This window comes from Lithobates pipiens, unplaced genomic scaffold (assembly GCF_037356315.1).
Source record: "Lithobates pipiens isolate NorthernLeopardFrog02 unplaced genomic scaffold, aLitPip1_a1.2 Scaffold_28, whole genome shotgun sequence".
NCBI classification, from domain to species: Eukaryota; Metazoa; Chordata; class Amphibia; order Anura; family Ranidae; genus Lithobates; species Lithobates pipiens.
In genome coordinates, this window is record NW_027507789.1 from 192,441,368 (window position 1) to 192,455,628 (window position 14,261).

Below are 14,261 nucleotides of genomic sequence, written 5' to 3' on the forward strand. Positions count from 1 at the left end.
GAGGGGTGATTGGAGATGGAGCGCAATCAGTTTAGCATATATCTTTAAATCTACCCCAATCAGAGATATAGGTCGGTAACTAGAGCAGAGTGTTAAATCTTTTTCTGGTTTAGGAATCAAAGTGATATGGGATTCTAAAGTCTGTTTTGAGAATTGATTACTAAAAGAAATTGAATTAAACACTTGAAGCATAAACGGGGCTATCTGTTCCTTAAAAGTTTTATAAAATTTAGGTGTAAATCCGTCAGGGCCTGGGCTCTTATTTGTCGGAATATTGGCGATTACTTCCAATAATTCTTCAAGCGAAAATGGAGAATCCAAAGATTCCTTAGTGACCTCATCTATTGTCGGAATGGCGTTTTCCTGCACATATTCTTTAACCACTTGGGATCCGCGCTATTGCCAAATGACGGCATTAGCGCGGATCTACTTTTCCGGGACTACGTCTATTGACGTCGTCCCGGGTACGAGCGGCCTGCGCGCGCCCTGTGATCGGCGAGTCCATGAGACTCGCCTGATCACCGATCCGTGCAAGGGGTCGATCCCGACCCCTTATCACGTGATCAGCTGTCAGCCAATGACAGCTGATCATGTGATAGAACGGAGCCGGTAATCGGCTATTATTCCTCCTCGCGCTGACAGCGCGAGGAGAGAAAAAAAAAGCCGATCACCGGCGGCCGTGATCGGGACATCAGTCCCGATCACGGCCAGCAATACAGCTGACCACCTGCCCCCTGCCAGTGCCCACCTGCCCACCGCAGTGCCATCCTGAATAAAAGTAAGTGCCCCCCAGCAGTGCCACCCAGCAGTGCCCACAGTGCCACCAACAGTGCCGCCCATCAGTGCCCAGCAGTCCCATCTATCAGTGGTACCTATCAGTGCCCATCCGTGCCACCCATCCGTGCCACCCATCCATGCCATCTTATCTGTGCCCATCTTTGCCCATCAGTGCCGCCTTATCTGTGCCTATTAGTGCCGCCTTAACTATGCCTATCAGTGCCCACCAGTGCAGCCCATCAGTGCCCACCAATGTAGCCCATCAGTGCCCACCAATGCAGCCCATCAGTGCCCACCAATGCAGCCATCAGTGCCGCCTCATCAGCGCACTTCAATGAAGGAGAAAAATGACCCGTTTGCAAAATTTTATAACAAACTATTAAAACATGATTTTTTTTTTTTGCATCTTTTTTTGTTTGTTTAGCAAAAAATAAAACTCCCAGCTGTAATTAAATACCACCAAAAGAAAGCTCTATTTGTGGGAAAAAAATTATAAAAATTTCATTTGGGTACAGTGTTGTATGCCCGCGCAATTGTCATTCAAAGTGCATCAGCGCTAAAAGCTGAAAATTGGTCTGGGACTGAGGGGGGTTTAAGTGCCCAGTAAGCAAGTGGTTAATAATATTTTCTCCAACTCCCTTATCCTCCAATATTGATGGAGGGGTGAGGTTATGAAGGGCCGAGAAATAATCCCTAAAGGTTTGTTGAAGCACCTGTGGATCTGATGTCAATTCTCCCGATGGTTTTTTATACTTGGTATAAAATGTGATGGATGTGGATGTAGTATATCAGCCAACATTTTCCCACACTTGTTCTCATATCTATATCTACCCACTGCTCGTCTTTGTTGATATAAGCTCTGGGACGATTTAAAAAAACTGTAATAATGATACCCTTGTAGAGAATATATTGGCTGATATTTCAAGAGAACAATGAGCTTTATGTAGAGTTTCCAAAGTGTGAAGTTTTAATAAGATATTTTCAATCATTTTTAAATTTTTCTTTTTTAAGACGTGAACCGTGTTGGATGAACACCCCTCTTACTACTGCCTTTAAGGCTTCCCATTTTAAGGGTAGGGCAGTTTCATCCTGTTCATGATCAGAAATAAAATTAACAATCGCCTCTACAATTGCTTTGTGGCAGATTGGGTCTAGCATAAGTGTATCATTAAGACCCCACAACCAATTTGTACCCTGAATCTGGGGGGGGGGGTGTTATGGTCAAAAATACTGGTGAATGGTCAGACCAAATAAATGATCCGATTTCTAAAGAGGGATTCCATTTCAACACCTTCAGGCCAGTTAAAAAAAAATCTATTCTACTATATGTTTTATGTGCTGATGAAAAATATGTATAATTTCGGTCTTTAGGGTTAAGGGTCCGCCATAGATCAATCAACCTATGTTCAAAAAGTTTATTCTTGAGTGCTCTCAAACGAGAGTATGGAATATTCGATCGTTGAGCTGAGGTATCTAATATAGGATCCAAAACTAGGTTAAAATCTCCTCCCACCAAAACAGTGCCTTCTGCAAAGTCCACTAAAAGACTAAGATAACGCTCGATTGTCATAGTTTGATCATGATTTGGAATATAAAAGTTCGCAATTGTGAAGATTTTGTCCCACAATCTGATTTTAAGAAACAAATATCTTCTATTTAAATCAGCCTTATAATCCAAATTCTGTAATGGTAAATGTTTATGGAAAGCAATAGAAACCCCTCTTGCTTTTGAATTCGATATAGTACTATGAAACCATTGCGAATAATGTTTACGTGAACACACTGGGATATTACCACTTCGAAAGTGGGTCTCTTGAAAGAGTATAATATCTACCTTAGCTTTGTGTAAATTATATAGAATCTGGCCTCTTTTTGATTTATTATTGAGGCCTTTAACATTGTAAGTACAGAGTTTCAGTGACGCTGGAGAGGAGAAAATTGCTGCCATATAGAATTATAAAGGAGAGAAAGAAAAGGGGAAGAGGGGGAAGGAAAAAAAAAAAGGGGGGGGGGAATAAAAGTTAAGTTCCCTAAAATTGGAGAGGCTCCCTCTCCTCAATCCCTGAGTTACCCAGGAAAACGTTAACTAATTTGAGAAAAAAGAAAAACCCCACCCACTATGGAATTTAATCCAAAAAACACACCTAACCCTACCCGAGGGGAGGTGTTCCTACAAAGGGGTATAGTTGAAAAGCATTGAGGATATCTCTACGCAGTGACTATGGGCATCCATAAACAAACAGAGTAGTAATAAAGAATGCCAAGGAATAAAGGAGAAAAAAACAAAAACACAATCAGATAACTGAAACAACAGTATACCATAATAAGTGTAGAAGAACACAAGGATAATGATGATGAGGAGTGGGCAAACAAAACCAGAGAAATAAAAAAAAAAAAAAAACGCACCACACCAGTAAAAAAAACACCACACCGAAGGGGGGAGAACAAAATATATTAATTTACACATTTATTCATTTTCCCTCCCCACTTTTTTCCTTTTCTTTTTTCTGAACATATGAGTAGTCACGTGACCGATGACATGATTTTTCACCAGGTTCCAAAAATCACTTCATCTTGTTGCTTAAGTGATCTCGATCCCATGACAAGTCCTATGATCTCTACTAGTTTCTAAGATCACTTCATTTTTCGGATTATATGACTAATCACATGATCTCCAGCACATGACCTAGTGACCAATTACTCTCCACCGAGTTCCTCATATCACTTCCTCCTGCAGATCACGTGACCAATCAGATGACAGATCTCAATCACCTGACTAGTTATGTGCTCTCCACCGGATTCCTAATAGCACTTCCTCTTGCAGATCACATGATCAGTCACATGACTGAGCGCATGATCTCCATCGGATTCCTAATGTTACTTCATCTTACTGATCAGGTGACCTAAATCACATGACCAGTCACCATGTTATCGCCATTAGGCTCCTACTATCACTTCATCTTGTCGCTCACGGGGCCAGTTACATGACCAATCACGCGAGGAGCCACTTGGTTTGGTTCCTAATATCACTCATGTGACCAGTGACCTGCCCAATTACTAAGGCACTCTGGCACAAAGCATAAAAAAATTCACTCTGTAGAGCAACGTAGCACGCCGCTACAAACCGTGTTCTTCGCCAGCTTTTGGGCTTAAGAGATGATTTAACAGAATCTGTGCTTGGTCAGTTTATGAATTGCAAACAAAGGCACTGGACCCACAAAATAACCTTAATTACTGTACTACAACAGACAGTCTTACAGACATAATTAAACCTCAGGACGAGGGCTTCTTTTTCACAAATGAAAATGTAATTAATTTTTTTTTTTTATTTAAATAACAAACATGGTAAACGTACCTGCTCAGTCCCCCACCAGCAATCTTGGCTGCTCCTCTTCTTTGTATGTCACCATAGCAAGCTATGTTCTATGGAGCCACTCTCATCTAGACAGACGTTTTTGTTTTTAGCTCTAGTATCACTTTATACATTTCCATCACATATCAAAAAAGGATATATGTTTCTCTGACAGCCTACCTTGTAAAAATAACTTCATTAAAACCAGCAACTGTTGCGACAATGGGCACCTTGGTCAGGACTATTGCAGCAGTCAGGAGTAAGTACCATACAAAACATCAGAGCAGGAGCAGCCCGTGCATTAAGGGCACACAAGTGCGCCCCCCCCCCCCCCATCCATGCGTCTGGCCCCTTTCAGAATGCTGGATGCATGGATTCCACTGGGGGGGTGTTGAAGCAGTAAGTAGTTGAACTAGTAAGTAAAACATGTTTATTAGTTTTAAAACAAAAATCCAAAGCTTTAATGTCTGTTTAATAGATTGCTGCTGTTAAATAGGTATGGTGTTTCAATCATTAACATTTGTAATTTTGAGTAGACCATACCTGCACAATAAGTATTAGCACAACCCCTTGTATCCAGAAGGGCACAGAGCATTGTTCATGTACAAGGACCTCCATGGCAAGAGCACCAGATATTTTAATGAATGCTGCAGCTTTAAAAATATAAAAAATGTTGCCCACAGAGCCATGTCAGTCATCATTATTATTATTCTACATACTGTGACATATTGAAGGAGCGCTTGCTCCCCTCCCTTCGGAGACTGGGCCGCAGGACAGTATTCCAACATAACGAACCCAAACACACCTCCAAGACGACCACTGCCTTTCTAAAGAAGCTGAGGGTAAAGGTGATGGACTGGCCAAGCATGTCTCCAGACCTAAACCCTACTGAGCATCTGTGGGGCATCCTCAAACAGAAGGTGGAGGAGAGCAAGGTCTCTAATATCCACCAGCTCTGTGATATCATGGAGGAGGGGGAAGAGGACTCCAGTGGCAACCTGTAATGGTCTGGTGAACTCCATGCCCAAGAGGGTTAAGGCAGTGCTGAAAAATAATGGTGGCCACACAAAATATTGATACTTTGAGCCCAATTCGGACAATTTTCACTTAGGGGTGTACTCACTTTTGTTGCCAACGTTTTAGACATTAATGGCTGTGTGTTGAGTTATTTTGAGGGGACATAACATTTACACTGTTATACAAGCTGTACACTCACTACTATACATTGTAGCAAAGTGTAATTTCTTCAGTGTTGTCACATGAAAAGATATAAATAAAATATTTTCAAAAATTGTGATTGTGGACTGTTAAACTTTCCTACAGACAAAATATACACAGATGTGGGTTATTTTGACTAAGGAAATGTAGCAGAATTTTATAACGGAAATGAAAAACTTTCCCCTCAAAATATTTTAATTTACCGTATTTAGCAAAAAATAAAAAGACCCAGTGGTGATTAAATACCACCAAAAGAAAGCTCTCTTGTGTGAGCAAAATGAATTTTGTTTGGGTAGAGCAGGGATCCTCAAACTACGGCCCTCCAGCTGTTGCGAAACTACACATCCCATGAGGCATTGTAAAACTCTGACATTCACAGACATGACTAGGCATGATGGGAATTGTAGTTCCTGAACAACTGGAGGGCCGTAGTTTGAAGACCCATGCGGTAGAGCATTGCATGACCGCACAATTGTCATTCAAAGTTTGACAGCACTGAAAATTGGCCTGGGCAAGAAGGGGGGGGGGGGGGGGGGGGGTTGTGCCTGCTATTGAAGTGGTTAAAAGAGGGTCCTGAAGACTACTTTTATGTTATTTCTCGCAGCATCCTTTGCAGAGTGAATGGGATGTCCTGCATCATAACTGCACATCATAGCCTCCTGGTAGCCCTACATGACATCACAGCTGCAATGGACGGGGGTCATTCTCTTGCCTGCCTTAGGCTCAGTTCACACTGCTGCGATACCAGAACCTGTGCGAATCCAGTACAGGCTCCCGCAGTGCATACAATTTGCAGGCAGTTCACACTTCCCTATGCGAACCGTTGCGGGTATCAATACAAAGTTAATGACACCCCCAGATCGGTTCGCATATCGCAGTGGGAACTGTCAATTTGGACAGGAATCTGATCGCATGGGTGTGAACACCTATGCATTCCGAGTCTGGTGCGGACCTGCACAACCTTGGCCTGTAAGCAATGCAAATTCAGCCATACAATCTGTATGGCTGAATTTGCATCGCAGATACTGCATGCGATTTTCACATGTGATGTCTGACATCGCAGTAGTGTGAACCAGGCATTATAGTGGTCAAGATTGTGTGAATCACAAGGGTCGCTGAACGTTTAAAAAAGGGAAAAAAAAAAAAATTAAAGTGCACCTAAAGCCCAAAACAAAGCAACAATAAAAAAAAAAAAAAAAAAAAGGGTTGGCTTTAGATATACTTAAAAGTCAGTTGTGACCATCCAAGTAGATTGCAACAATGCTGTTCCATCTTTCAGACCAGAGAAGCAATATAGCTGGACTGTGAGATAGACAACCCCCAATCACCAAGGCCCCACCCTGCCAATACAAGAGATGCATCTGCTGCGTTAAATCGTGGACAGAAGAATGTGTGGGACATGGAGGACTCGCACGGCAGAGAAGGTCACTGCAGCCTAAAAGGGCAGAGTGTGTTAGTGAGCTGTCATTATAAGTCTTCAGTCCCATGCTAAGGAAGGGTTCAGCAGTTTTTTACCGCCTACAATACAGATACAGGTTTATACTTTGACCCCTGCACTACTTACTCTCGACATATGCACTCTGAATTACATAAGGCTGGTACACAAGGGTGTGCAGCAGCCTGTCCGACAGAAGCCAATCGAAAGGGCATGCTGGAAAACCAACATCCAATCAGCACTTTCAGCCAATGGCTGCGAACACTGATCACTGTGTTCTGGTTGTCAGAATACAAAATCTCAGCACTCATAGTTTGTGTTAGTAGAGTGTTGTGTCAATTTTCCCTGTCCTATGTGCACCTGCCATTACTCCTGACCCCTGTACTCTGCATTACTTAATAATTTGATCAAAGATTGTACGGCTCAGAGCAGTGGGAAACAAAGTCTTACTTTGGAAGTTTGCAGTCAGGGTGTCCAAGCTGAGGTGTCCTCCCACACACCAATAGACAAACAGTCATCGAATAAAAGCAGCTGGCAACTCCATACCATCAAGCGTATTTATTTTCAAGCCTTCACAGTGAGTACAGTCAGCAGCAGACTAGTTTCAGCGATAAACCTTGTTCACAGCATCGCTCTGCATTACTTACCCGACTCCTGTGCACTCTGCATTACTTACCCGACTCCTGTGCACTCTGCATTACTTACCCGACTCCTGTGCACTCTGCATTACTTACCCGACTCCTGTGCACTCTGCATTACTTACCCGACTCCTGTGCACTCTGCATTACTTACCCGACTCCTGTGCACTCTGCATTACTTACCCGACTCCTGTGCACTCTGCATTACTTACCCGACTCCTGTGCACTCTGCATTACTTACCCGACTCCTGTGCACTCTGCATTACTTACCCGACTCCTGTGCACTTTGCATTACTTACCCGACTCCTGTGCACTCCGCGTTACTTACCCCTGACTCCTATGCACTCTTGCCTTATATATAGACCTCTGGACTCTGCATTCTTTATAGGGAGCCCCTGCACTCTGTATGACATACAAATGATCACAGCGTTGACAAACATATGGCTAGTTTTAGAAGGCAATTCTTCTCACATTAGGCTCATTTCCTCTCGCTTCCTGTTGCTTCTCTGGGACAGAAAGAGAAGTGAAATCTCCCTGCAAAAAATAGTCGGCTAGGGTTTTAATCATTCAAAATAAAAAAGTGGCTATATGTATACTTTAATTTGCCTGCAAAACAAGAATGCAGAACAAAAATGGTACTGGTTGAGAAAGTGAATGTGATGTAAGGTGCTGTGAGTTTACTACATAGTGATTGCAACAGAATAGCTTGAACATTAATTCCTATTAATGTTAAAGCTTCCATGTTCCCCTCCTGTAATGAAATTGCCTTCACTGCACATGGTGAGGTTTTTTTTTTTTTCCTTTACAAATCATCAAGCTCTTTCCACCCCAGCAGTAGTTGTGGCACACTGATCCTAGCTGGTCGCCCATTGCATATCTCCTCCATTCAGAAAAGGCCTTGTATTGTTTTTGTTGAATGCAAGGCTTTCTGTGATTAGGAGGGGAGACCATCCATCTGCCCCACCTTTAATGTGGTCCCATGCAGGGTTTTTGTTCATGCGCTTCCTGAGAAAAATCTTCCAGTCCTGCTCCTGTCATATACATCTCTGGAGTGCATGTAGACAAGAACTGGCTATAGGAAAATCAGCAGCACTGAAATGTAATGGATGAAGAAAGGTGAATTTAGCATTTTAGGGGAAAAAAACAAAAAACAAAAACACACATGATCAGAGATGAGACACGGTGCTTTAGCAAACCAACTGTCATCCAGTTTGGATTTCCATCTGCTGCAAAGTCACTGTATGTGTACTCAGTTTAGGGCTGTTCTTGCAGATCAATAAGTCAAATGTCTATATCAGGAAACATCGGACATGGCACAACACAGATTTATATTAATATAAATGACCATTTTATTGTAAATAAAAACAAATAAAAACTGGATACAATGTGAGGGCTCTGCACTGCAAGCCCCAAGTCAGTATATATATATATTTATAGAGATTTATACAGTAAATAGGATATTCCCTTTGGCACAGGTTCCCTCCACATGAAGGAACATAATATATATTCATTTAACAGTTGCACCAGCTTGTAACCCATTCTCTGCCAGGGAGCCACGTTTTGGCAGTCATACGGTTCCACACATCGCTGACTTCCTTTACCTCTATGAGGAACCTCACTCAGGCCTAGTTTGTGTGCCCAGAGCCACCAGGCTTATCTTACTGCAAACCAAAGTCAAAAGTGAGGATTTTTTTTTTTTAATACTGTTAGGATTATTATAAAGTGACAGGTTCTCTTTAATGTTGTCGGGACAAAAAAAAAAAACCCAACAACTTTCATATATAAGCAGCAAACTGGATTTAGCTTCTAACTGAAGAGTTTTCACATTTGCATTGAACGCAATGAAGGTCTGTGTCACACTTCTCAGCTCACAGCGTATACCGGGCCCTCCTGATTGTGCAACAGGAACTGGGGGACTTGGCTAATAGTGCTGGTGTGCAACAGGAAATCATTGAACAACATGAATGCTGCTTGCTTCAAGCAGAGGGAAAAGGACAGGAGAGTCAGCCTTCAACTATACAAAGAAAAGCCCGATTCTGATTGGCTGCAAGAGAACCAGTGTGTTGCCTTTAGCTAGGGGCTGAACACAACTCACCAGACCAAGAATGAATGCTGACAGCACATGGGTCATGCACAGGGATACACACTAATCTCTTCCTGCAATCATGCTGTAGACTTAGGCAGCCCACAGACAGTGTGAATTTTTCTTCCTGCAACCCGAAAGAAATTTTCACAATTCCCCCATCAACACACACACACACACACACAGTGCTGACATGGGAATGCCTCCTGCCGAGCAATTGTCTTCTCCCGGCGAGGAAGACAGCGATTATCGCTAGTGGCTATAGCAGCTGCTTGCGATAATCGGAAGCGAATCCAGAATGCTGGTTGTACCCAAGTTGATTGATCCATCAGCTTGGTACATTCAGCCTCCCCATTAATAGTTTGAACCATGTATGGCTGGCCTTACATCCCATGCACAGAGCCCAGTGCTGAGAGTACTGGAACCGTAATCTCCTCTTTGAGAGGTAAAAGCCGAAACTGTAAGCAACTGTTACCTGTTAGACCAGGTTGTACCTACCAGTTTGGATCCCCAGAAGCGATCAATCCTAAAAAGAGTAGTGTCTGATATTATAAATACATGGATGCTGGAGGCTTCATTCACAATATAATCCTACAGCTGGCAGAAGGCACTGCAGCCTGAAGATGACAAAAGGTTCATCTGTTTTATACTGTAATTGGGAAATACAAAGTGTGTGTGTATAAAATATATATATATATATATATATATATATATATATATATATATATATATATATATAATGAAAATTAGATGGAGAAATTGATGAATAAGTTCACCTTTGGAACCTGTCACATGGTCCACAATGTTTTAGGGTGGAACATGTTTACATGTTCCAGCATCTGAGCCTCTCTCACCCATCTCTCTCTCTCTCATATCTTCAGATCGCTGGTGCAATGCTTTACAGGCTCAAAAAAAAAAATGCACATTTTTTACCTGCAAAAAAAATGTGCATTTTTTTAAACTGAACTTACCGTATATACTCGAGTATAAGCCGAGATTGAAAAGTGCCCCCCTCGGCTTATACTCGAGTCACCGCCGTCTGTCTACCCGATCAGCGTGTCGAGCAGACAGGCGGCGGCCATTCAACTATTCAAAAGCCGTGCCTCCCTGTCTGTGATAGGCGGAACACTAAATTTCCCAGCAGTCAGTGGTCCGCCTATCACGGACATCCGCTCATCCTCATACTACGGACGAGGATGAGAGGATGTCCGTGATAGGCGGAACACTGACTGCTGGGAAATTGAGTGTTCCGCCTATCACAGACGGAGGCGCGGCTTTTGAACAGTGGAATGGCCGCCGTCTGTCAGACGAGAAGAGGTGCGGCGATCCTGGCATGGCCGCCGTATGTGCAGAAGCACGCAGGCTCGGGACGCAGGGCTGGACGGACACACAGGGCTGGACGGACACACAGGGCTGGACGGACACACAGGGCTGGACGGACACACAGGGCTGGACGGACACACAGGGATGGCATGTCTCACCCTCGGCTTATACACGAGTCAATAAGTTTTCCCGTTTTGTTTGTGGTAAATTAGGGGCCTCGGCTTATATTCGGATCGACCTATACTCGAGTATATACGGTATCCTTCAAGGACTACAGACTGCAGGAAAAGAAACACTGGCTGCCAACAGCAGCCCAGAGAGCTCTTCATTCAGGCATGGTCAATTGCCAACTGTGAATGAATAACGTGCTTTTTAGAACGTGATTCCAGTAACCAATCTTACCAGTGAATACTCCACACTGCTCCTGCATTTACCTTTCATTCATAAAATGCAAAAGACAGTCTGGAGCCTCTTTGCATAATGCTGCAAAGAACACTATGTGATAGGAGGAGAGGAGGGGAGCCGGTCACATCACCTGTCAATGTCATGTAGGGATTCACTTGCTTTAGAGTCCAGCAACAAGCCCAACAGAAAACACATTCATACGATTTAGAAATGTGCATTTTTTTCCCCCTGTGAAAAGCAGTGGTACGATTGTGGTAAAGATTTACCGCTGCTTTATAAATGGGCCTCTATATGGAAATTATATTTCTATAGCCATAGAGCTTAAAGTCTTGAGATCCAATCTTCCATGTGCAAAAACACAGAATACTTTCTATAAAGCACCTTGGAGTAACAAGCCATAAAGTACACCTAGAAAAGTTCTGACTGCACAGAATGGGATTCAGTATAAACACTGAGTCATAACGCAACGCGGAAGTTAATTACCAGGTACTCTAGGCTTACCTCTGTAAATGCTGACAGAATCATTGCAACACACTTGGTACAAAGAATAAATGGAGCGGAAAGCTGCCTTGGGCATTGCTGCCACATTGATTAATGGATTATTAAGACCATTAAATTGCTATTAAATGAGCCTAATAAAAATAAAAAAAGGAAACTATTTTAAGTCCCTGCATACTGTGAGAACATCTGTGGATAATAAACACATTCGGTAAAGAAGTCAAGCCATGGGGTGGAACTAACCTTTGCAATGTATAATTTCATACATTTGATTGAAAAGCCCATTCTAACATCAGGCCTATCTCAGTCTATGTGCTCCCTGGCTGAAGAGGTAATAAGGCACCTGTCACGGAAGAGGAAGAGAATTTGGCGCAGTTTGAACTCATCTCTAAGTCACCCTGCGTCGTCCTGTTCATCTAGTTCATATATCCAACTTTAACCTCAAAAGTCTTAATCGTTTCAATTAATACATTGTTCTGATGCTCTAACACTGACGTGAAACCACCCAGACGCTGGATCTGGAACCCGCTCTTCACACAGCATAGGGGTGGAGCAATGATTGATTGTCTTCATTCCTGATTGCACTGCTTTCCCGAAACATCAAAAGGTCCATCTTTTTGAAGAATCTCCAAAATCGATGAAGGGAAAAAACAAGACGCTTGGAGGAAATCAATAAGTAAGTTGGGCAAAGGAGTGACGGAGCAGCTCCTCGGCTGACGGCCTTTGCCGTGCCTCCACTAATATCCGCTTTACAAAGTCCCGGCACTGCTCTGATGTGTTTGGAGGAAGTTGAGGGTTGGTTGGCTGGGTCGCGATTTTAAAAATGGCAGCCATGGCTTCATACTCAGCCCAGGGAGGTTTCTCAGTCAGCATTTCCACCACAGTGCAACCCAAGCTCCTGTATAGTAGGAAAGCACAAGAGTTACAGATTATAGTGACAGGTGGGGCATATTTAAAGGGTCAACAAAATAAACATGTGACTATCTGATAACTACAGTTCCTTGAAAAAATATTCATACCCCTTGATGTTTTCCACATTGTCACATTACAATCAAAATCCCAATAAAATACATTTTACGTTTTTATGTGATAGACCAACACAAAGTGGCACACAAGTGGAAGGAAAATGATAAATGGTTTTAATTTTTTTTTTACAAAATGTGTGAAAAGTGTGGCGTGCATTTGTATTCAGCCCCCTTTACTCCGATACCCCTAACTAAAACCTAGTGGAACAAATTGCCTTCAGAAGTCACCCAATTAGTAAATGGAGTCCACCTATGTGTAATTTAATCTCAGTATAAATAAAGCTGTTCTGCAAAGCCCTCAGGAGGTTTGTTGGTGAACCTTAGCGAACAAGCATCATGAAGGTCAAGGAACACACCAGACAGGTCAGGGATAAAGTTGTGAAGACTATTAAAGCAGGGTTAGGCTATAAAAAAACTTCACAAGCTTTGAACATCTCACAGAGCACTGTTCAATCCATCATTCAAAAAACGGAAAGAGTATGGCACAACGGCAAACCTACCAAGACATGGCTGTCCACATAAACTGACAGGCCGGGCAAGGAGAGCATTAATCAGAGAAGCAGCCAAGAGGCCCATGGTAACTCTGGAGGAGCTGCAGAGATCCACAACTCAGGTGGTAGAATCTGTCCACAGGACAATTATTGGTCTTGCACTCCACAAATCTGGCCTTTATGGAAGAGTGGCAAGAAGAAAGCCATTGTTGAAAGAAAGTAGAGCTGGGCGATTAAAAAAAAAAATATATAAAAAAAGAAAAACACACACTCGATTCGAACCGTGAATCAGATTTTTTTTGTTTGTTTTTAATGGACACCACGTCGGTCCTGAGGAGCTGCGCACAGGAGTTTTTAGGCGAGGCCATGGCTTCGGTCTAGTCCGCGGCGTCCGGCCTCACGGACTAGGCCGGAGCCGCGGCCTCGCCTAGAAACTCCTGCCCGTAGCTCCTCGGGACTGGCGCGGTGTCAGTGCAGGTCCTGGTGGAAAAAATAAAAAATGTTTTAAAAAAAAATCGATTTGCTGAAATTTTGAATCTATTTGACCTCAACTCGATTCAAGATTTAAATCGATTTTCTTTCCCCAGCCCTAAAAGAAAGCTATAAGAAGTCCCGTTTGCGAGAAGCCATGTGGGGGAAACAGCAAACATGTGGAAGAAGGTGCTCTGGTCAGATGAGACCAAAATTGAACTTTTTGGCTTAAAAGCAAAACTGTGTGTGGTGGAAAGCCAACGCTGCACATTGCCTAGACCACTGTGAAACATGGTGGTGGCAGCATCATGTTGTGGGGATGCTTTTCTTCAGCAGGGACAGGGAAGCTGGTCACAGTTGATGGGAAGATGGATCTGAAATTGGAAAGAGTGTAGCACAACTGAAATCCTACCAAGACATGGCTGTCCACCTAAACTGACAGGACAGGCAAGGAGATTATTAAATCAGAGAAGCAGCCAAGAGGCCCATGGTAACTCTGGAGTAGCTGCAGAGATCCACAGCTCAGGTAGGAGAATCTGTCCACG

At 43.0% G+C, this 14,261-nt stretch overlaps 1 protein-coding gene across 1 annotated transcript in view; it reads right to left on the reverse strand.

Moving 5' to 3' along the window:
• Positions 1-8,745: 8,745 nt before the first annotated feature.
• The window catches only part of MAP3K3 (mitogen-activated protein kinase kinase kinase 3), a 48,949-nt gene continuing 43,433 nt past the window's right edge, over positions 8,746-14,261 (reverse strand). The window contains 1 exon segment of the mRNA XM_077460204.1: positions 8,746-12,627. Coding sequence (XP_077316330.1) covers positions 12,399-12,627 — 229 coding nt within the window. The 3' untranslated portion in view covers positions 8,746-12,398.